Source organism: Aquarana catesbeiana, linkage group LG10, assembly GCF_042186555.1.
Source record: "Aquarana catesbeiana isolate 2022-GZ linkage group LG10, ASM4218655v1, whole genome shotgun sequence".
In the NCBI taxonomy this organism is placed as follows: Eukaryota; Metazoa; Chordata; class Amphibia; order Anura; family Ranidae; genus Aquarana; species Aquarana catesbeiana.
The window spans coordinates 116,322,225-116,347,338 of record NC_133333.1 but is presented as its reverse complement, the minus strand read 5'-3'; the positions used below and the strand labels follow the sequence as shown (position 1 = coordinate 116,347,338).

General features: G+C 39.1%; 1 protein-coding gene across 15 annotated transcripts in view; it reads left to right on the top strand.

Moving 5' to 3' along the window:
* The window catches only part of PHLDB1 (pleckstrin homology like domain family B member 1), a 196,293-nt gene that overhangs the window by 135,454 nt on the left and 35,725 nt on the right, over nucleotides 1–25,114 (top strand). For 11 of the 15 annotated variants that reach the window (XM_073602503.1, XM_073602494.1, XM_073602501.1 and 8 more), the window contains 5 exons: nucleotides 10,963–11,091; nucleotides 13,640–13,795; nucleotides 16,222–16,332; nucleotides 16,597–16,686; nucleotides 24,109–24,291. In XM_073602503.1, coding sequence (XP_073458604.1) covers nucleotides 10,963–11,091; nucleotides 13,640–13,795; nucleotides 16,222–16,332; nucleotides 16,597–16,686; nucleotides 24,109–24,291 — 669 coding nt within the window. The remainder of the gene's footprint in view (nucleotides 1–10,962; nucleotides 11,092–13,639; nucleotides 13,796–16,221; nucleotides 16,333–16,596; nucleotides 16,687–24,108; nucleotides 24,292–25,114) is intronic. The other 4 variants (XM_073602502.1, XM_073602507.1, XM_073602504.1 and 1 more) reach the window with 2 other exon arrangements.

The window sequence follows — 25,114 nt, the reverse complement described above, 5'->3', positions numbered from 1 at the left end:
CAGAGAGGCCTGCAAGCAGCTGTTCTCTTTTAACACTTTGTAAGATTGCCAAATGGTAGTAGCACTATTGGTCCTCCTTTATAATGTGATGTGTCCCTTGTGCTGCTTCCTGCAGTTTTATTTGAAATCCACTGCCCTTTGATCTCCAGCAACCAATTTCACCTCTGCAGTTGTTCTAGTACTGCTGCAAAGGTTAATAGAGCTGAGGGACCTGCCAGGCATTCATCAAAAGTGGTGACTTTACCCGCCTTTTCTGCCCCCTCCTCCAATCAAAGAAGCTGTCCTAGAGCTTCCATGAATAAACTGTAATCTTTTCATTGATAGAAGCTATAGTACAGCTTCAATGAATGGAGGAGGGGGCAGAAAGGGCAGGCTGGATAAGTGTTTGTGACAGGTCCCCCAGCTCTGTCCCGCCCCCCGCCCCCACCACGGCACCAGAATATTACAGCTTTGAGGGTTGGGGGATCAGAGGACAGAGGATTTCATCTAAAAACATAGTCAGTAGCCCAAGACACATTTCATATTGATTTCAAGTACTGTCCGTAATGCTGACTTTTTTTATTTTTATCTATTTATTTATTTTTAATACACTTTGGACTTTAAATATAATCTGCCTCTGTGCTTATGCAGAGCAAAGTGACACAAAGTGAAAGAACACTCGCTGATCCTTATTTTCGCCATGTTTTGTTGCCATGTCGGAACCCTTGGAAAAAAACCCAGGGCTTCAGGGTATTGGAGGAGCATGTGAATTCCCCTTAAAGAGACCATGTTTGGCCTGAGCATCCATTCACCAGACTCAAACAGTGTCACATGAGGGAGGATAAGAAGACATTATTCTAATGTAAGGGACATGAACCTTACCCGACTCTTAGCTCTGATAGAGGAATGGAGTGGTAAGAAGTTGGTTGGTACCTGTGAGTCGGAAGAAATTCTTTCAAGAAATCTGGTCACTTTGCCCTGAATAGGAAAGTAATCAGGTATCTTTGCCTGTGGCCATTCCAATTTTTGATCTGACCCATGCCCCTTAATAAGTAGTTTACACTTGGAGTATAATTCTTGTGTGCAGAAGCAGCTTGAAGGAGTTCAATAAACATAAATAAAGTGAAGGAACAATATACTTGGCTAGCACATCCCTATTCTTCTTTTTACAGCATAATGTGCATCTAGATTGATTGATTGATTTTTTTTTTTTTCCTTTTATTGTAATAGTTTTATTTTTTGAATCGGAATGAGCTATTTGACAAAAATAGAGCAATAACTCCTGCCAGCTATTTTTTTTCTATTAGCATCTTTAAAAAGTTACTATGGGCAAAATCAAGAATGACATACACTATGCTGAAGTCTATTACAGTACTATTCTTAGCATAGCAGTTTTTGGTTTTCTCAGTTACCCTGGTAACATAATTGTATTACCTGTTGGTCCTGCCAGAAGATCCGTTATTTTTCTTCTTCCCATAATAAGATATTCCAGTGCTCAACTCCCAATAGCTTCTAGACGTATATAATCCATCTGGTGCTAAAGCGGGGTGAGCACATGTTAACTCTAAAAATTATGGATGAACCCTCTGCACACTGCTCTATATCCTTTCTAGCAAACTTTGCAAACCCCCCCCCCCCCCCCCCCCCAAAAAACGGATTTTCATTTCACATATATTGCAATGCATGTTCAAGCTAGCCAACTGCATCACAGTAATTCCTTTATGGCCAGTCCCTACTCTACTCTGCAAAATGCAAATGTTCCAGTGGTAGCAGTTTTTTTTTTTTGCAAAGTTTGCTAGAAGGGGTATGTAGTAGTGTGCAGAGGGCTCTTAAAGAATTTTTTGCCGAATGTCACCTTTTACAGAAAGTGAAAAATTAACGTATTTACTGGCAGGATAAACCGGTAATAAAACTATTAATAGGGAACTCCAATGAATAATGCTGTTGACACGGGTTGATTTACTAAAACTGGAAAGTGCAAAATCTGGTGCAGCTGTGCATGGTAGCAAATCGCCTTCGAAATTCAGCTTGTTCAGTTTAGCTTTGACAGAAAAACTGGAGGCTGATTGGTTTCTGTGCAGAGCTGCACCAGATTTTGCACTCTCCAGTTTTGGTAAATCAACCCCTGTTCACCCCCATCACTTAAGGACCACTATCAAGAAAAATACTCTGATAGCTGTATGTGGTTTCTACATGTAACAATAGTGTCAGTATATGACTTGTTTTTTAGTTTTACATGCAGACAAATGTCTGACAAAGTGACATTGACAGAGGTTTAGACAAACCATAACACTTCCAGGAGAACTTGATCATTAACAGCAAGAGCTTTTTCTTAAAAAAGAAGATTTAAGTGGTAACTTATGTAAGCACTCCTGGCAGTGTTATAGTTTGTCCCAACCCTCTGTCAATGTCACGTTTTGCTAGGCAGCATGGTCCACATGTGGGAAAAATATAAATAAAAACATTTTATAGTTTATACTTTAATTACAAGTATAGTCGATAGATCAAGACTGTATGAGGCTATCTATTGCCAACATCCCTATATATACATGTTCAAGTGTTGCTTCCCATGGGACTTTATATGACAGTTAAACAAAATCTATAAAACACAAGAATTTCCTCAGAGAAATCCAACACATTTCAATGTGTTCTTTTTCCAAAGCATCTTCAGGAAAGGGTTTACCAATATATTAGATGTGTTATCAGAAAAAACTCAGCCAAAATATCTTAAAAATAGGACGGCCCATCGCTGGGCCCCTGGACCTTCAGCAACCATCAGGGACAGTGTGTGTGCAGGGGACACCACATGTGCCCCAAACCGGTCCAGGAAACGGCCACCCGAGCAACATAAAATAGATTCCATAATCCCTGCAGTCAATTGCCACTAACGAGCATGTCCTCCAGCAATACTTCTAGCGAGTTCACCCTTTAGGAGTATTGCTGGAGGACATGCTCGTTGGTGGCAATTGACTGCAGGGATTTTGGAATCTATTTTATGTTGCTCTGGTGACTGTTTCCTGGACCGGTTTGGGATATATCTGTCGTCCCTGGTGTGTGCACACCCTGTCCCTGATGGCTGCTAAAGGTCCAGGGGCCCGGAGATAAGGCATCCTGTTTTTAAAACTTTTTGGCTGAGTTTTTTTTTTTCTTTTTTGTGGTAACACATCTAATATATTGGCAAATTCTACCCTGAAGAAGATTTGCAAAATGAACAAATTTAAACGTGTTGGGTTTCTCTGGCTGGAGAACACCCCGTGAGGAAATTCTTGTAGGGGGTGCATTGTATTATACATGTAATTAATCCCAGCTAGCTGTATATGGGTATTGCAACTATTTGAAAGATTTATTACCCTGCAAAGATTGTGGTTTTTATGTAAATTTTATTTTAAATGGTATACCATTTAAAATGCAATTTGTTTTATATGTTTTGTTTGCCATGAAAAGGCCTATAGGAGGCAACAATTGGTAGAATACAATTACAAGTACTAATTGCATGCTGTAATCAGAACAGAAGATTTTTCATGATGATGGTTCTTTAGGTAAAGGAAGGATCAGGGTTATGTTATTTCATGTTTATTACTTCTAGATCTAGATTTGTTTATAAATTCTCTTTTGTGACATAAAGTTTACCTCTGTAGGATAATTCAATGTTGATTCCAGCAAGGATATTTACTGCTTAGAAATCAGACTCTTGGCACACATTCCAGTCTGATTATACAATATCTGTACAATCTACTTTGGATTTACCGTATTTATCGGCGTATAACACGCACTGACGTATAACACGCACCTTAACTTTAAGAGGGAAGTTTCAGGAAAAAAACTTTCCACAGACCCATGAGCCCCCTGCACAACACACTGAGCCCCCTGCACAACACACTGAGCCCCCTGCACAACACACTGAGCCCCCTGCACAACACACTGAGCCCCCTGCACAACACACTGAGCCCCCTGCACAACACACTGAGCCCCCTGCACAACACACTGAGCCCCCTGCACAACACACTGAGCCCCCTGCACAACACACTGAGCCCCCTGCACAACACACTGAGCCCCCTGCACAACACACTGAGCCCCCTGCACAACACACTGAGCCCCCTGCACAACACACTGAGCCCCCTGCACAACACACTGAGCCCCCTGCACAACACACAGAGTCCCCGCATGGTACACAGATCCCTTTCTTTGTAAAGCCCCCCTCCTCCTCTGCACTCCCAGGAGACCCCCAGTCTCCTGGGACGGCATTGCCAGCATGCTCTGGATCAGAGCTATTGAATACCTGCATTGCCATCACTGCCGGCCCCTTCTCGTGCGCCGCTCCTCCTGTCACTTGTGGATCTTTTGAACATCTCCATTGGCGCCATGAACCCGGTCATGTGACATATCTCGGCTCTGAATCATTGACGGTCACATGACCGCTCTCCTCCTCCAATCACAAGCTACACTCGAAGGGGGCGGAGCGGGAGGAGGAGAGCGGCATTGGTGGAGGGGTTTGAATCGCCATACAATGGCATCGGGGAGTGGTGTGTGGGAGGGGGCTTGCAGTATTGTCATCTGGAGTTGTCCTGGCAGCGCTGTCCCAGGGCAAGGAGAGGCAGACGGACCGCCCGATACCCCCCCGGTTAAAAAAACAGATATCGACATATAACACGCAGGCACAGTTTACCCTCTGTTTTCTGGGTAAAAAAGTGCGTGTTATATGCCGATAAATACGGTACTTACAACTATGTAGTGTGAGAGACCTACTTGAGCATTCCTTTTAAATTACACCTAGTCAGGTACGTCATTGGCATCTCCGAAGGAGATTGTACAATCAGATTATGTTGCTCACATAGGTTACAAAGTGCAACTTCAGCCAAACTTGCTTCTCTCATTTCTTGCCTTGCTGTCCTAAGCCTCATACACACGATAAGAATATCGGACGGATAATCGTCCGCTTTTTTTTTTTTTTTTGTTTTTTTTTTTCGAAAACCAATAGGTTACTAAAGTTACAGGAATTCTCGTACGACAGAATACAACTTCTGAAGTGATGTATTGTAATCAGTGTTAATTTTGACATCAAGCTTCAATTTAGTTTGTGATAGGGGTCGATTTAATAAAACTGGAGCGTGCAAAATCTGGTGCAGCTCTGCATGGTGGCCAATCAGATTCTAATTTCTGCTTGTTCAATTAAGCTTTGAAGAAAAAAAAACTGGAAGCTGATTGATTGGATTCTACGCAGAGGTGCACCTAATTTTGCACTCTCCAGTTTTAGAAAATCAACCCCAAAGTCTTTTGACTAAAATGCCATTTTAATTTTAGTCCTATTTTGGTCATCTGAATTGTTGTTTTTAGTTTTGTTTGTATTTAAAGCGCAGTTCCACCCAAAAGTGGAACTTCCACTCATCGGATTCCTCCCCTCCTCCGGTGTCACAATTGGCACCTTTCAGGGGGGAGGGGGGTGCAGATACCTGTATAATACAGGTATCTGCACCCACTTCTGGGAATAGACTCCCGCGGGAGTCACGCCCCCTCCCGCACTCCCCCGCTGTCTCCTGGAAAAGACACAGGTCCCAGGAGATAGCGGGGACCATTGAGAACGTGAAGCACGACTCGCGCATGCGCAGTAGGGAACTGGGAAGTAAAGCCGCAACGCTTCACTTCCTGATTCCCTCACTGAGAATGGCGGCGGCAGCACCCGAGGATCGAAGGACGGTTCGGTCTCGGGTGCCGACATCGCTGGACCCCGGGACAGGTGAGTGACCTTATTTTAAAAGTCAGCAGCTACAGTATTTGCAGCTGCTGACATCTAAAAAAAATGTTTTTCGCCGGACTCCCGTTTTAAGTCAACTAAAATCTTCAGTACATTTTAGTCGACTATAATCTCCAGTTTAAAAAAAAAAAAATAGTATTGCTTTTTGACAAACAGAAGTGCAACTTCAATATATAAAGAGAAAAGAGATTAAAATCAAAATATAAAGAAAACCCTGAAAACTCCTTTGGCTGTAATGCCATTGCACATATTACCTGAATATAAAAACTTTAACAGTTCTCTGTCAATAATTAAAACAAATATATATAGTAACATCTTTATAAATAAAAGGAAGTTTCGTAAACAAACAAGAATATTGCTTTTTGACCACTGTTAAACGGAAGTAAACCCTGATGGGTTTTACTTCCTCTTTTTTTTCCCCCTGAAAAGTAAAAGCATAATGGGCTAGTATGCATTGTGACGTCACTCCCGCGCATGCATGTGGGAGCCGTCAGTCATGACACTTGCTAGTGAAGAAACGGCTTATGCGCACGTTTAGGAGATATTTACAGTACCTATAGGTAAGCCTATAAAAAGGCTTTACCTATAGGTACAACTTCCGCATTAGGGGGGTATACAACGACTTTAATTTTGAAGCCAAATTTTGATTTAGTTCTATTAATAGTCTTTTGACTAGAATGACTTTTTTTTTTTTTTTTTTTTAGTCATATTTAGTCATCTGAATTTTATATTTATTTAGTTTTTGTCACTGAAACCATGCAGCTGATGAAAACTATTATGAAAACATTTTCGTTGGTGAAATTAAAACTAATTATAATGTATTCTTTCATTTCCGAGCATGCTTGGTCTTGGTCACACAATTTTTTTTCATACAAATACCATACCAATTACTTGAAAATCATTTGTTCTGTTATCGTATGAGAAAATTTTTCACGCTTGGTACTTCGGATATTTCCGCATGAACTGTCGTGATTGGCTCTCGAAATCTGTGTACTAATGATCAGATTATCAGAAATCACTCCAAAATCGGTATATTTTTCTCGTCGTGTGTACTAAGGCTTAGGGACAATAGATAAGATGAAATCTCCCTAGGAGTCATTAACCTCAGTAAAAACTGGACAGAACAGTTTACTCTTCCCAAGTCTATAAAAAGGTTTAAAAAAGGTTTTGGCTGGGTGATGATGCCCAGTAGTGTGGGATTAATGTTTAATTCAGTAGTGAAGCAAAAATGTCTTGGCATTAATAATGTGGAAAAAATGTTCTGCCTGTGTGTTTTCCCATTTTAATACAGTAATGCAGGCAGTTTTTCCACAGATTTTTAGAGAACATTGAACCACTGACATCATTCCCTCTAGGGACTCAGTCTGATGTCACTAATTTTGTGATCTTGGCTTACCAATTAAAATACCCAATTCACTAAACGTTTTTGTATGTGATAAAGAAATAATCACATAGGTATTTTGTGTTTTACTGGTTTTAGCCTGGGGGTAAAACAAATAATCCCCTTTGCTCTAGTATTGGCCTTGCTCTAGAGCTGTCATTTTTGTTATTTGTTTTAATATTAAAATGTCTGGTGCTCAGTTTTAAAGTTATACTAAAGATACAATTTTGTTTTAAATAACAAACATATTATACTTATCTGCTCTGTGTAATGGTTTTGCACAGTGCAGCCTCGATCCTCCACTTCTGGGCTTCTCAAAAACTCCCCTCTTCTTTCCCCATCAAGTGCCCCTATAGCAAGCTGCTTTCTATGGGGACATTCGTGCGTAAAATGGCTCCTGCTGTTGTGTCTGAACCATTGAGGAGGGAGAGAGCCAGGAGAGCAGCTGCTCTCATGCACATCACTGGATCGAGATGGGGCTCAGGTAAGTATTAGTGGGGTTTGGGAGGAGCTGCACACTTTAGGTTTTTTACCTTCATGCATAGAAAATAACATCAAGGCAAAAAATAACCTTCAGCCTTTTGAACCACTCTAAAGGAACTTTTCAGAGAGAGCTGTGTTCTACTACTGAACATATGTATGTAAAGAAATTTCTCATGTTGCATTAGGGCAGCACTATTATTTTGACCTTTTCATCATTTTTTTAATGCAGCCCATTACAATGCATGGCATGTGCTTTATGGTGCACTGCCAGGTGGGTCCATTGGTGCCTAATGTACTTATCTACTGTTCTGAATAAATGGCTCTGAACACACCACAATAAATGCTGTGTATGGCAGTAAAACACAATACACTGTCTGTATTGTGAAAAAAGAAAACTAAAGCGCTGATGTGGATTCTCTATAAAATAGCAAAACACCAAAAAGAAATGTGTAAGCTGCAACCAACCAATTAGTGCTGTGACACCTGTTGCTATAAATCAAGATAAAATATGTTAGTGCGCTTATCAAACTATCCCCATCTGTTGGAGTGGTGCTTATATATAAAATCCTGAACCATAAAAACACCCTGATATAATCAGTAAAGTGAATAAGTGCAAATAAAAAAATCAATCAAAGTTAATAAATGCAAAAAAAAATGCATCAAAAAACATATACCTTGATATCACAATCAGTAAAGTGAATAGGTGCAAATAAATATATCAATCAATAAAGTGAATAAATGCAAATAGATGCATCAAAAAACATATAAGGGAACACACATCCCTAGATATATGTAAATGGAAAAAGAAAAGCAATAAATAGTGTCTGTTTGTGTTAATCCAGCTGAGGTCTGAATGTCAAATCAATTGCCTTTGATGAACTTGCTTGTATGTAATGTAATGTAATCCACCTACAAATTTGTAGTAGCTGAATCGCTTTTGTTATAATGGTCAGACAGCTTCACCACTCATACAGCTATCGCTGTGTTTGCCGAACACTATGCGAAGACGTCACTGACTCCTTCTCCCCACGCGTATCATCACATGTCACATCAATGACCCTTGAGAAAGTCACGTGACATGTGATGACTCTCCAAAGACATGCTGGTAGGTTAATTAGATCCTTTCGAAAAATTGGCCAGATATGTGTATGTGTTGTAAGCGCGTCGGGACCCCATGGGGCAAAGGACCGCGCAATACCGCAGATGGACACCGGCAGCAAAAAGCGCCCCAAGGCGATTCAGTTCGCATAGGTAGCGCTATACAAGTCATTCATTCATTCATCTGTGAAAATTGAAATACAAGCAAGTTTATCAAAGGCAAGTGATTGGACATTTAGACCTCAGCTGGATTAACACAAACAGACACTATTTATTGTTTTTTTTTTTCATCTACATATATCTAGGGATGTGTGTTCCCTTATGTTTTTTGATGCATCTATTTGCATTTATTCACTTTATTGATTGATATATTTATTTGCACCTATTCACTTTACTGATTTGTGATATCAGGGTATAAGTTTTTTGATGCATTTTTTTGCATTTATTCACTTTATTGATTGATTATTTATTTGCACTTATTCACTTTACTGATTATATCAGGGTGTTATGGTTCAGGATTTTATATATAAGCACCACTCCAACAGATGGGGATAGTTTGATAAGCGCACCAACATATTTTATCTTGACACTGTCTGTATTACTGCAATGCATGAGTCTAAAGTAGCATTTAAACCTCCTTGCTAGAGACCTTTTGAATCTTTAGACTGCTATATACCCAAAACTGTAACAGAAGTTTGTACTGTACATAGCTTTTAGTTTACAACATTATTATTTTTACTACTTAGTTATACCAATTGGTTCTGCAAAAATGTGGTCATTTAAATGAGTGCACTTTGGAAGGTTTGTGAACTTTTTTTTGGTTCACATATGTAGTGGCTGCATAAGTATGTGCTTTCAAACTGCACAGCCGGAGTTCTTAAGTTTACATTGATTTTAGGCATATTTGCTGTTGTTGTGCATGTGTTTGTAAGCACAATAGAATGCACTGCACACCTAATAATCCCTTACAAATGTGGGGAAAGATGCTCTTTTCTGTGGTCACCAGGTCTGTTACCTATTCATGCAGATAATAAAAATAAAACAAATATCTGCTGGTTGCTATCAGTTTAGTTGTCCTTTTTAAAATTTTAGACTTTTTTTTGTAATACAGCTTTTCTCATAGTCCGCTGTAATAGTTTGTAAAAATGTATATTTTTATATACGTTATAGGTGTCCTAAAAGTCTAATTCTACTAACCTCTAATCTAATGCATGCCAATGTCATTGAAAACAACAGACTATTAATTACAGAAGTGATTTTATGAAAACAGAGAAGCATAATTTAAAGTGTACCTGTACTCCAGTGTTCAGCTCACACTGTCACTTCCGTCTAGTAGTTTTTTTTTTTTCAGTGAGCCTTCAGATGAGCACAAAACTGCATTATTATACAAACCTTAACTTCAACTAGAAACCCGGACCTTGGGCTGCAACCTTCCATGCCTCCCTACTGGATACCCCTATGATAGGCAGCTTCACTGACAAATAGTGAGGCACAGAAGTCAGAAAGTTCTAGCTGAATTTGAAATTTGCATAATATAGTCCCCTTGAGGTAAAGCTTCTGGAGTGCTCTAAAGAAAAAGCTGAAGCTACCCTATCTTGTAGGTGCCTGTTATTGGATGCAAGTGTCACGTTGGAAGCTTTAATTGAAATTAAGGTTTTGTTCAGCTTTTGAGACAATGCCGTTCATGTTTCAATGCCTGTAAATATAATTAACGTATTGTCATATTTATTTCATGTCACACACTTACAATCTTTTATTCTTTTTTAGAATTTTGTGCATAAATGTACTTAAGTTCTGCTTGGGAATGGTGTTTTAATGAGACTGAAAGTATATGCACAGTGACTGTTTACCTGCGTTGCATAAAGGTGCTGTAAAATGATACTAGAATGGACAATAAATGTATCTAGATGACTGATATGCAGCATTTTTGTGATCATAGTGCAAAGGTTCTGTTTTCATGTTTAGCGTCAGTTGCAGTTCCCTCTGGCAGTGAAGCTTAGATTGTTAAATGAGTTAATCCTGTACCAACACCCCTGCTGTCTTCTGATCTAATCTTCCTCCTCCTTCTTTCTCTTTTTTCTTCCTTTTCTGTTTTTTTGATATTGTGTTCCTACTTACATCTTTTAATTCTCTTCTATAGTCTTCATTTCTCACTTCTCCTTTTCTAACCCTCTTATTATATCTGTCTTATTCTGCCTGCGCATGGCTGAGGTTTTAGTGCAGTGTCCTGTTCCCCATTTTGTCTTTTGGATATGCCCACGGGATTAAGATGCGAGAGAAGCTGGAGCAGCAGAGGATGGAAATGCAGAGTGTTCAGCTTTCACATCATGATCTGCAGAGGCAACTCCATAATTGCCCCGAAGCTCTAAGGGAGCAGGTGCAGTGCCAGCTTACAAGGGTCAGTGTGCCAATCAATAGTGGGCCCTATCTGGCACAACTTTCTGCCTCATATCTCCATTCTTTATTATTCAATTGCCTTGCTTCCTCTCATTCAGCTTGGCTATATGTCTGTAACATGTGTTGTATTGTACACTGTGCATGTTTTTTGTTGCTTGTACCTGCACACCCTCTGTATACATTTCTTTACTCCGCTGACTCTGGTAGTCATTGCTTTCAGTTTATCTGTATGTGCATATTCCAAGTCATCACTCTCTATCCTATATGATCATAATTGCTTACTCTTGTACATATTATTTCTCACTTTAATTGCTTGCAAGCATGCATGTTATAAACTTGATTCAGATTTGGCATCACCTTCTGAGCAGCTGAAACAAAATGCTCCAGGGCACCTGAAAGCCTACTACATAGTGTTCAATGAGAAAATAAACTTTCCAAACCCAGTGACAAAAAAATAAAACAGATATTATCATAATAGAACCTTCATTAAGGTATCTTTCCAGCTGATCAGTTGCATTCAAAATAAAAAAATTTGGCACCATTAGGCTGGAGCATTTTATGCCAGAGACAATTTTTTAAACTCTTTTTGTTAAACAGTACAGCTAAGGCTGTTCCTAGAAGGAATTATTTTTTTAATCCAATACAGTGATATTTGATTAAACTTTGAGATGAAAATTACTTAATGTTAATGCTTAAAACTGCAAATGGTTGCTAACCAAAAGTTAGAATTTAGATTTCCATTGTGATGTAGGGGATTTTTTCATTTTTTTTGTTCAACCCACTGGTTTAATGAAAAAAAAAAATTAAATTATTCCTCCATCCACATATTTGAGGTGGATGGGGGAATCCCTCCCATTGAGCTATTGTGTTCTGACAGCAGGGAGACTTCCTTCTGTCAGAACACACTAATCGGTGCTGCCAGCTGTAGCTTGTGGCACTGATTGATCGGGAAAAACCTGACAGGCTAGTTGTACACAAGTTAATCGATAGATCCGGAAGTTTAAAACCTGCCACTTTATTGTTCACGTTTGGACTGCACAAAACATGTAGTTGTAAATATCATCATTGACGGATTTATAGTTGATTTTGAAGTATAAAGATTGAGCTCAGCAGCCTCCCATGTCAAATGCTAAGGCGAAGTCCCGTCCCTTCGCATTCCCATTGACCCATCTCTATGATGGGCAGCCTTAAAAGGCAGTGGAAATGCAGAGGAGGTGGCAAGGGTTGAGCATGCTTTGATAATAACAGAAAAGGCCTTAAATGTAGCCTTGACAGGAGGTTTTGGGAGGCTGCAGCAGCTAGAAGTACTTCTAGGGGCCTGCAATTTATATCTCAACACCCACCCCTTCTTTCCAGTGACAGTCTTTTATAAATAATATCATGTCTTCAGTTAGTCTTTCTGTTTTTTTTTTTGCTGCCAACACTGCCATGTTCAACCCTGGTAGCCATGTATTGAGCTCTGCACTCCTGTTTGTACACACTTTCTACCACACCTACCTATGGTTGAGGTTCATCCAGTAGGAGTAAGTGCATGTGTATGTTGACTGATACCTACTGCTAACACTGACTAACCGAAAAATGACAAAATACTTTGGTTATTGCTTATCTTACTTATGTACAGTTACATTTGTACCAGGCACAATTTAAACTAGTCTTTATTTTCTAGACCATAATTAGACCAATATAATTGGATGTGTAATAGAAATATAATCATGACCTATAAAATCAAAACACTGATCATATCCTCTGAATCCCAGAACTTTGCAAAATCAATTTGCAAACTAATCGGCATAACACTGGTATGAAAAATATTGGTAAAGAAAAAAAAATGAGTCTACTTCAGTATAGGAAAGGTATTTTGGTGCAAAGTTGAATTGAAATTTTGATTCAGTTCAGTTTTGATTCAAGAGGTTAACTTATCGTGGAATATTGTACATTGTTCTGGTTACTTGCATATGAGGTTTTGAGCATTTTACCATATAAATGTCTGTGCCTAGTTTTATACAGTTAAATACAAGGATGGCTGTTATGCTTGTATGATGATTTTTTTTTTTTTATTATTGGCTATACAAAACTGACCTCTATTCGAAAGCCCCAAATTAAAAGGTTTGTGTGGATTTGGCTACACTAGCAAACCTAAACCAAATCAAACTTAAAAACTATATTGTGATATATCTGCTCTGCTTTTATTTATTGTGCATTTTAATCACTTTTACATATATTTTACTAAACGGGCACAACATCCAACTTGTACTATAGATGGTACATTTCTTTTGTGGTGGCAGCTATTCAGATTCTTGGCTAATAGATATCTGTTTTCTGTTGTTGCTTGTGGGGTGTTTTGGGGGATCATTGGTGTTTTTGTGACTTTTTTGTTCAGGCTGATTTGACTTGTTGCGCTTTTTATAGCTCTTAAAATTATTTTGTATTATTTATTTTTTACTTGTCTATTCAGTATCTGCTTTGTCCTCTCATTGGTCTGTTTATTATGTAGTTCAGGGTATTGTCTTCTCTTGAATGATGTCAAATGTTACTGTGACTTCATTCAGGAATCTGAGCGTCTAGAATCACAGATGAAGCTATTTGAAGATCTGGAGTTCCAGCAGCTGGAGAATGAGAGCCGTTTGGAAGAAGAGAGAGAAACCGCAAATCAGCAACTTCTGCAGAACAAGGGAGAGTGCCAAAAGAGAATTGCTCATAGAAAGGTAAGAGTGTTGGTATATAGTTACATAGTAGGTGAGTTTTAAAAAAGACACAAGTCCAAATCCAACCTATGTGTGTGATTTTATATTAGGATTACATTGTATATCCCTGTATGTTCTGGTCGTTCATGTGCTTGTCTAATAGTTTTTTGAAACTATCGATGCTCCCCCTGAAATCACCGCCTGTGGAAGGGAATTCCACATCCTTGCCGCTCTTACAGTAAAGAACCCTCTACGCATTTTAAGGTTAAACCACTTTTCTAATTTTAATGAGTAGCCATGTGGCTTTATTAATCTCCCTTTCGCTGAAAAGTTTTATCCCTATTGTGGGGTCACCAGTATGGTATTTTTAAATTGAAATCATATCAAGCGTCTCTTCTACAGAGAGAACAAGTTCAGTGCTCATAACCTTTCTTCATAACTAATGTCCTCCATTCCCTTTATTCGTTTTGTTGCCCTTCTCTGTACTCGCTCCATTTCCAGCACATCCTTCCTGAGGACTGGTGCCCAGAACTGGGCAGCATACTCCAGGTGAGGCCAGACCAGAGTGTTGTAGAGTGGGAGAATTATCACTTTATCTCTTGAGTTAATCCCTGTCTTAATGCGTGCCAATATTTTGTTTGCAGCAGCGTGGCATTGCATGCCATTGCTGAGCCTATCGTCTACTAGTACCCCCAGGTCCTTTTCCATCCGTTAGTTCCCCCAGAGGTCCCCCCCCCCAATGAGTAGATTGCATTCTTTTTTTTGCCACCCAAATGCATTATTTTACATTTTTCCACATTAAACCTAATTTGCCATGTAGTTACCCCCCCCCCCCCCCCCCCATGAATTTGTTCAGATCTACTTGCAAGGTATCCACATCCTGTGGAGAAGTTATTGCCCTGCTTAGCTTAGTATCGTCCGCAAATACAGAGTTTGAACGGTTTAACCCATCCTCCAGGTCATTTATGAACAAATTAAATAGGTTTGATTCCAGGACAGAACCCTGGGGAACCCCACTTTCCACCCCTGACCATTCCAAATGCTCCCCATTTATCACTACCCTCTGAACTCTGCCTTTTAGGCAGGTTTCAATCCATGTACTCGCACTGTGGTCCATGCCAACTTACCTTACTTTGTAAAGTAAACGTTTATGGGGAACTGTATCAAATGCTTTTGCAAAATCCAGATACACCACCTCTACGTGCCTCCCTTTATCTAGGTGGCAGCTCACCTCCTCATAGGTTACTAGATTGGTTTGGCAAGAACGATTCTTCATGAATCCATGCTGATTACTGCTAATGATACAGTTTTCATTACTAAAATTTTGTATATAGTCCCTTATCATCCCCTCCAAGAGCTTGCATACTATTGATGTTAGGCTAACTTGTCTGTAATTCCCAGGGATGTATTTTGTCCCTTTTTTAAATATTGGTGTTAAATTGGCTTTTCTCCAATCAGCTGGTACCATTCCAGTCAGTAGACTGTCCGTACAAATTAGGAACAATGGTCTGGCAATTACTTGACTTAGTTCCCTAAGGACCCTTGGGTGCAAGCAATCTGGTCCCGGTGACTTATTAATGTTATGTTTTTCAAGTCTATTTCTAATTATGTCCTCTGTTAACCATGAGGGTGCTTCCTGTGATGTATCATGAGGATAAACACTGCAGTTTTAGTTACCGAAGCCCCCATTTCCCTCGTGAAGACTGCGGAGAAGAATAAATTCAATACCTTCGCCATTTCACCATCCTTTGTAACCAGATTCCCTTCCTCATTCTTTATGGGGCCAATATGGTCTGTCCTCCCTCTTTTACTGTTTATATACCTGAAGAATTTCTTGGGATTTTTTTTTGCTCTCCTCCGCTATGTGTCTTTCGTGTTCTATCTTAGCCACCCTAATTGCACTCTTACATTTCTTATTGCATTCTTTGTAAAGTTTAAATGCTGATGATGATCCCTCAGCCTTGTATTTTTTTGAAGACCTTCTCCTTTGCTTTTATATGCATTTTTACATTGGAGTTAAACTACCCAGGACTTTTATTCGCTCTTTAAATTTATTTTCCAATAGGATGCACTGACTAATGCCCTTATTTAGTATGCTCTTAACGCAAACCCATCTCTCCTCCGTGTTCTTTGTTCCTAAGATTTTATCCCAATTAATATCTTCGAGCAAGGTTTGTTGTTTTAGGGAAGCTGTCTCTTTTGAAATTCAAATTAATGTTAGAATTAATGTTGTAGTGAGCTCTATCAGCAGGACGCAAACTCATAAAATGGTATTTTTTTAATGGAAAACGTAAGTGATATTAAACGATAATAAACACAAGGTTGTCATTTAAAGTGTTTTACAGACCAGTTTCAAATGTTTCATCATAAAGTAACTGAGACTGAATAAAACTGCTAATGTTTAAAGGTAAATGACTATAAGAATGTTTCATGTTTTGTTTTACTAGGAACGTCTAGCTGCACTGGAGCTGCAAGCCAATCAAATTAGATTTCAGTCTGCACAGGATGCTGAACGTCTTGGTCAGGAAAGAAGTGCCACTTTAGTACAGCTACACAAGGTAAAATATAGACAAAGTGCACAACATTATTTTTATTGCAGAATGCTGGATGGTAATGACATTGTTTTACTTTAGTTTTAATAATTTTGAAAGGGGGGTGAGAAGCTCCTGGAAAAATGCGGCCATTTCGCTAAAATTATTTAATGGTTGTTATGATACTAATGTTGCTGTAAATAACTGTAATTTAAAATTTTTCCCACAAAATATTTTTTATGGATTTTCAGTATGAGTCATGCTTTGTTTAATCCCCCTGTGTTATAACAGGAAAAGGAAAAGCTGGTTCAACTGGAGAGAAGATATCAAACCCTTACAAGGCAGCGGGGTTTTTCCACTGGGTCATCTGCTCTCAGGGAGGTAATGATCACACCAGCTTTTACAACAACCCTAAAAAAAATGCTGACCGTTAACCACACATTTTGAAAAGAACCAGATGATGCCTTCCTTCTCTATAATTATTTATGCTGTAGACTAGCACAAAATATGATACATTTTACACACATATTACACTGCATTTACTCCGATTTACAGTACCTTGAAAAAGTATTTATACCCCTTGAAAATTTTCACATTTTGTCATGCTACAACCAAAAACATAAATTTTATTAGGATTTGATATGATAGACCAACAGAAAGTGGCACATAATTATGAAGTGGAAGGAAAAAGGAAAATGATAAATGGTTTTCAAAATTTTTTTTTTACAAATGCATATCTGAAAAGTGTGGCGTGCATCTGTATTCAGCTTCCCTGAGTCAATACTTTGTATAACCACCTTTCGCTGCAATTACAGCTGCAAGGCTTTTTGAGTATGTCTCTACCAGTTTTGCACATCTAGAGAGTGACATTTGTGCCCTTTACTTCTTTGCAAAACAGATCAAGCTCTGTCAAATTGGATGGAGAGCATCTGTCAACAGCAGTTTTCAAGTCTTGCCACAGATTCTCAATTGGATTTAGGTCTGGACTTTGACTGGGCCATTCTAACACATTACTATGTTTTGATCTAAACCATTCCATTGTAGCTCTGGCTGTATGTTTAGGGTCATTGTCCTACTGGAAGGTGAACCTCTGCCCCAGTCTCAAGTCTTTTGCAGGTTTTCGTCTAAGATTGCCCTGTATTTGGCTCCATTCATCTTCCCATCAACTCTGACCAGCTTACCTGTCCCTGCTGAAGAAAAGCATCCCCACAACATGATGCTGCCACCACGATGTTTCAGGGGGGTGTGCAGTGTTAGTTTTCCACCACACATAGTGTTTTGCTTCTAGGCCAAAAAGTTCCATTTTGATCTCATCTGAACAGAGCTCCTTCTTCCTTCCACATATTTGCTGTGTCCCCCACATGGCTTCTTCGTGGAGTGCACAACTAATAGTTGCCCTGTGGACACATTCTCCCACCTGAACTGTGGATCTCTGCAGCTCCTCCAGAGTTACCATGGGCCTCTTGGCTGCTTCTCTGATTAATGCTCTTCTTGCCCGGTCTGCCAGTTTAGGTGGACGGCCATGTCTTGGTAGTTTTGCAGTTGTGCCATACTCTTTCCATTTTCGGATGATGAATTGAACAGTACTCTGTGAGAGATGTTCAAAGCTTGGGATATTTTTTTTATAACCTAACCCTGCTTTAAACTTCTCCACAACTTTATCCCTGACCTGTCTTGTGTGTTCCTTGGCCTTCATAATGCTGTTTGTTCACTAAAGTTCTCTATCAAACCTCTGAGGGCTTTACAGAACAGCTGTATTTATACTGAAATTAAATTACGCACAGGTGGACTCCATTTGCTAATTAGGTGACTTCTGTAGGCAATTTCTTCTACTAGTTTGTAGTTAGAGCTATCGGAGTAAGGGAGGCTGAATATAAATGCACACCACACTTTTCAGATATTTATTTGTAAAACAAATTGAAAACCATTTATTATTTTCCTTCCACTTCACAATTTGTTCCACTTTGTGTTGGTCTATCACATAAAATCCCAATCAAATACATGTACGTTTTTGGTTGTAACGTGACAAAATGTGGAAAATGTCAAGGGGTATGAATACTTTTTCAAGACATTGTAATTCAGTGTTGCATGTGCAGTGCTCTTGTTACCTTCCTTCCAGGGCAGCACAGGAGTGAGTAGCTTCTGTCAATTGACAGAAACCACCCTTATCCACAGAACTTAAAAAAGAGATCTATATGACTGGCTGCTCAGTTTTAGCATTTTCTTTGATAGATTGGATCACTTTTAATCATTGGAGGAAGTTTACTCTTATTTGTGTTGTCCTGCTCTTGTATCCTTCAGTATCTTCCTGCTTATATGGTGAAAGCCCAGTGGCATAGCGCTGCAGGGTTCTCTTGAACAATGATGCCGGATGCTTTTGCAATCTGGGATAGCATCTTGTCTCCAGGAGCTTTGACTTGTGGCTCTGGGATCCATGAGGCATGTGGGCTTAAGATGGGGAATTTCTGTGCCATGCTTCCCAGAGTAGATCTGCAAGGATGTACTAGTTGTCCATTTATATACTGGCATGCACTTTTTTGGCAGAACAAACCCCCCCAAAAGGTATTGCTGTAAAATTTTAATTTCCAGTCTGAGCAAACCCTGATTTTCTGTAATTCATTTATTTAAAAGTTTAAAAAGTATTTTCTTTGTGGGTAACACAGAGAGAGAGATATTCTGATACATCCTCAGCACCAGAGTTCCTACAAGGTGGCATATATCAAGGTCTCATTGTAAATATCCAGGCCCAAGTTGCTCCCTACAGTGTTTTTAGTGTTTGTATTTTTGGTGATACATAATAGCCAGTTCTGTGGACTTTGTATTGGTGACATGTTTATTGCTAACATTAAACAGCTATGTGTGCTATGGCTGGTAGAAAATATCCCTTGCTGTTACCGTGAATGAAGGAATCAAATTGATTTTCTCTTATTATGCCCAAGGATTTTACAAAAGAAAACCAAGCCATGTATAGCTAACTTCACTCCTAGTACCCTCCAGTATCCAACAATTCTAGTCCCATAGTAGCAGATTTACTAAAACTGGTGCACTCTGAATGTGGTGCAGCAGTGCCTGGTAGCCAATCAGATTCTAATTTTAGCTTGTTCAATTAAACTTTGACAATAAAACTGGAAGCTGATTGGTTTCTTTGCAGAGCTGCACCAGATTTTGCACACTCCAGTTTTTTGTAAATAACCCCCATAATGTCTTCTCCACTTTGAATCATTAATGTCCTTCAACCTTTTTATTTAGATCATGGGCCACATGAGTTCCTGCACATGGAAACTGAATTACATTTTTTGGACCCTCTTTGTAAACCCCCAAAAAACAAATGCTGGCTACTGCATTGACCATGCTCAAAATTATGTCTCAAATTGAATAGAATGGATCAATACAATGGGGGGCATTAAAATGTACCCTTAGTTGTATTCTTACTTGCCTCCAGGAAAAAAAAAAGAGATCCTTTCAAATTGGTATTCTAATATCTACGATTCGGAAACTAGACACTTCATATAATGACTTTTGTCCTCTGTCTTCCTGTCATGATGTCACTTATTCCCCTAATTTTGTATCTGGTGTCAGCTGGGCATAAAGTGAGATAAAAATCTCCCCAATAGTAGGACACAGACTGCAGTTAAAACCTGACAGAGGTATTAACCCTTCCCTACTATGGAAAATAATTGCCTGGAGATCTACCCTAAAACATAATGTATATGTTGTATTTATTGCAGAATATCTGTCCTAATAGAGCAAGAAATTATGGGATTATGAGCCCAGGCCGTAACCCCTATGGATGCATCCCTCCTTCCTGCTTACATTAGCTGCTTTGTGCATTGCCCTATTTTAGCCCTTCGCCTCCTGCCATGTTTGTTTTGTTATCCACGTTTCTGTTTTCCCTGGCTTTCCTCTTCCTCCCTTGCTTTTAGGAATACCTGTCCCTTGCTGATGCGCTCTGCTTGTACAATGCTTCATCTTCCACTCTTTCGTTTCACCCTGTCATAATTGACTCGGAGGTACAATATCTCATTTACTATTTAATAATTCTATGTATGGTTGTAAAGCAGGGGTGTCCAACCTTTTAACCTTCCTGGGCCACATTGGAAGTAGAGGAATTATCTTGGGCCACACATAAAATAAAATAAGGATAGCTGATGAGCAGAAAAGGCCAGGAAGATCACAAGTTAGTGATCACTAATATGGATAATGTACCTAATAACACTACATATTTTTTATTCTAAAAGTAAAAGAGGCCAACATAAAACTAGTGTGATGTTTTGTTTTTTTGATAAACCAACACATGAATATCTGGCTTGATGGACGTAATAGCAATTCTCAAGGTGCTCATCAGACATTTTGGTTCTAATTTTGCCTTTTGTGAGCTTCATCCTTGAAAATAGTTCACAAATATAGGTGCTGCCGAAAACCTAATGACATGAATTAGGCATGATTGTGAAGAGTGGGATATTTTTCTTTGGGAAGATAAAAATTATAATAAAAATCCAGTAAAGAGACACCTGACAAATTTTTCTTTGTGTTGGCTAAGTGTAAACACATTTTTACACAAATGATTAAAAAAAAAAAAAAAAAAAATCAACATTTTTAAGTGTTTACATTTTTGTGTTGGACCATATTCATAGCTGTCGTGGGCCGCATGTGGCCCATGGGCCACAGGTTGGACACCTCTGTTGTAAAGGTAAATTGTATTTAGTTTTTGTCTTAATCAGATACTTGTGCAAGTCCACACCTGTTCAGGAGAGCTGTATTGGTATTATGATGGCAGGTTTCATTTAAAGTCACAGGCATATAGAGTGACAATGGTATAATAAGTGACAATGGTGTTCTCTGAATGCAACTTGGAGTCTGCTCACATATTCGGGGAACCTATCATTGTCTACTGCCAGGTATGCCCATGGCTGACATCTGTGATGCCTGCTGCCGACTCAAACAAAACCTGCAGTCAGCGTGTATTAAATCCAAATGTGCTCCCTTCAACTGGCATGTACAGGGCTTTTGTTTGTATCTTTAATCTATGGTCCTATTTCATTTAGTATAATAAAACCGTACAATTTATTGGCTATAGATTTTTTTGCATATTGTCTTGTTTTTATATAGCAAGCACACATTTTTCAGTAAGCTGAGTTATGGTGGTTGCAGTATACTTTTAGAAGAGCTATGTGATGTTAGCAGAACATTCTTTTTTTTACCCATAGAACTACTTAAAGTGTTACTAAACCCAGGACCCTGCATTCACTATATCTGGTCTCCCACAGTATACAGAACATGGAATTGCAATAGTTTTAGTAAATATTAACTGCTAAATACTTTTTCTCATCAGCAGTATATAGCAGTCTTATGACTTCTGTCTGGTTAAAGCTTGTAGGAAGAGTTTTCCTACTGTTCTGACTCCCCTAAGAGGCTACATGACCCCTGACCCTCTGACTGGACAGTGCTGATTGGCCCTGCGCTGATCGCATGCACTCTCCCAAGAAAAATAAAAACTCTAGCAATATACACCAAACTGAGCATGTGCAGCTTGCCCCCAAGGCTCTGTTCTATCAGGAGATGGTTTGGGGATTGTGAAAGAAAGGGAGGATCAGAGAAGACCGTATCAAACAGCCTTTTTACACAATGCAGAGGCTTGACCCCTTAGGTTCCACAGAGTATAACAAGCCTGCTTTACTGCATATACAGACTGATTTTACTGTTGTGGGTTTAGTAAAACTTTAAAGCTGAACCTCAGGCAAACCACTAAATACATATTTTTGCCCTGAGATTTAGAGAAGTCTTTCCAGACAGCACAACCAGCCTGGTGACCTGCAATTAAGCAGTATAACCTGGTCACCTCCTTCTCCAGCCTGTGCCTGGACAGTGAAGGAGCAGCAGCAGAATGATGAGCTCATCTTTTTGCTTGCTCTCTCTTTACAGCAAGTTTCTAACATTACTAACCTACAAATGATCTAACCTAGTAAACTAAACACTTGTGCCCACGCTGCTTTAAAGTCATTAGGAATCAGTTGCCATTATGCTGTTTCTTTGTCTACCCCCACAAATGTATTATTGCGATTGATAAAGAAGCTGACCAAAAGAAAAGGAGTAGGAAATAAAATGGCCCAGATATGACGTTAGAATCAAAAAAACACAAACCTGCCCTCCTTCCATGTGTGCCTCAGCAATAGTGCCACATGGATCCCATAAGCAGTAATCTAAAGTGGAACCCAAGAACAGAATTTTAATACGAGGGGTCTTCAAAAAGTTTCCACACTTTTTTTTTTATATTTTTGTTTGGAAATCGTGAGAGAGGGAGGAGTAGTAAGTCTTGTCTGAGAGTGTCATGTGACTAGTCTGTCTGGCACGCCGGCAGACCTTGCAGTTTAGTATAAGAGTTGTTATTCTCTGGGAGAAATGGCTGCAAAACTTTTTGAAGAACCCTTGTATATTGCATCTTACCTGTCCTTAACAGTGGTATTGCTATTACCGGTAGTTGGTTTTCTATTTTTTTTCCAGGTATTTTTTTTCTTTCTTTTCACCTGATGATCCTGCCAGAAACCCATCACATGTCCTAGGAAACGCTCAGTCACTGTATTGTATCTATGAAGAGGTAGTGTCATCACCCAAGGCTGCTCTCCTGATTTGGACTACAAACACCCCATTCTTACCTCATCTCTACTGCATAGGGAGGAGGTGTTCTCTAGTTCACTGAAGATATTTGGGAAGACTGATAACACTGAGATATCAGTTCAGTACACAGAAACTTTCAAGGACACTGGAATTCTGGCAGTATCAACACTTATTTTCTCTACCTACAAAAAAATAATAAAAACCATGTAACAACCGCATCTCAGGACTGGTAAGCTAATATATTACATTTTGTTCTTGGGTTTAGATATGCTTTAAATGTAAACTATTAAGATAGAAATGTTGTAGCTGCTATTTCTGACTTTCTGGCCAGTAAATGATTGTCCAAGGAACACGGACACAGCTAGTAGAAATATGCATTTCCAACCTGTATAATTATTATGGGTCAGTGACTAGCTAAAACTGCCTAACTGAACAATGTACTTCTAAGCAAAACTTACTATGATGTTCATATCTGAAAAACAAGCAAATAATCATTTGTCATATAAGAGTTGGAGGATACCAAAATGGTTTGAGTAAAGAAAAACTACCCTCAATGAAGACGTTTTTAGAACTAAGATTTAGCACAAGCCTCAAGTTTATATAAAGGTTAATAAATCACAAGTTGTATGATATAGGGCCTCTGAGTGCCTATAAATGAGTTAGGCTTACTTCTAAAGTGTCTGAGGGCCAGACACTGGATAAGATGTACCAGAAAGCTACTGGTGGGCATCTCTCCTTCAAGTAGATTAACTGAATGCTAATAAAAAAGGCTGTTACCTGTGCACAGCATGTGCTCATTGTTGCAAGCCTCCCTGCTCTTCAACTCATGTTGCTGTTGAGGTCTGGTGGGTGGGTCTGTCTCGGGTTGGGTAAACTGCTAAATGGAAAAATGAAAACACTTTGATTTCAGTTGTTTGTCTTAGAAGAGATACGATTCAGGCTGTATTTTAGGAGAAATTATTATCTTGTAGAATTGGCAGTTAAGCAATTTATAGACAGTAATTTGGAATGGGCGGTTCCTTCAGAGAGGAACGGCAAATTAGATGCTGAGCTGTGTGCAGCCTGGTCTACTAAGTTTTGGGTTAGTTTGCATTTTACCATTTATCGATTGTTGGCTAACCGTGATTTCATCTGTTGGCTGATGTTCATGACTTACTAAAAAGCTGTGCAATGTATTATTTTCTTTAGTACATCACCTTAGATCAACTTCATGATATACTGGGAAACATGGTGCCAGGCACTACCAATAGTGCTCTTCCTTCTGAAGGTTTTGATGCAAAACCAAACCCTAGTGCTCATTCCTGTGAAGATCCCTCTTCTGTTCATCACTGCTCTTCATCATCCTCCTCTTCTCCCTCCATCTCGCTGGAGGTTGGTTCACTACCATAAAGCTATCTTTATTTTCTCTTATATTTATGATCTTGCATTGTGCCTTAGATTCTGTTTCAACAGGTGTGCAAACATATTTTGCCTGACATTGTTTAGTCAAATCTTCATTGTATATCATAAGATAAACTGTAATGGCTATGGTCAGATTTAAGCTGGCCACGGATGGATCAAAATTCGCCCTGTTCAGCAGGGACCAGCTGAATTTCAATCCATCTGTGGCCTTTAGGTTATGGACCTCCATAGATATAAGATGGTTTCCCCATGATGCTGAGGATGGCCTGATTGAATGGTTGTCATATCAAGTCTATGGTTAGCTTTAAAGAGATTTTTGTACTTCTTCATGTCTACTTTGAACATGAACAAAAAAAAAAAAAAAGATAGCGCAGGTATACAGACTAAATATAAAAAATATAAAAGTGCAAGCTGCTGGCAACAACACAACAGGACAAATCGTGATAAACATGAAACAATAAAAAATATTACGTGTTAAACATAGATGTTAAATAAACTAGTGTCCATAAAGTGTGAACAACTAGTGCTGTTCTAAATAGTGCAGGTGAAATCCTTGATGATCATAAAAAAATGATAGTGTAATTGATGTGCGTTTTGATCACCTAAGTGCACTTCCACCAATATTGATATAACAGTGCTCCTTACCAGAGGTCTAGTCTCCAAATTATAAGAGTCTAGACAGGCGTGATATGCAAGTATAGAAGAGCCAATCAGCTTCCTCTATTGTGTTGCAGTTGATGGTACTGTCATGACTGATGGTAAAATTTACTCCATAGTAGGGCCCATGAAGGAA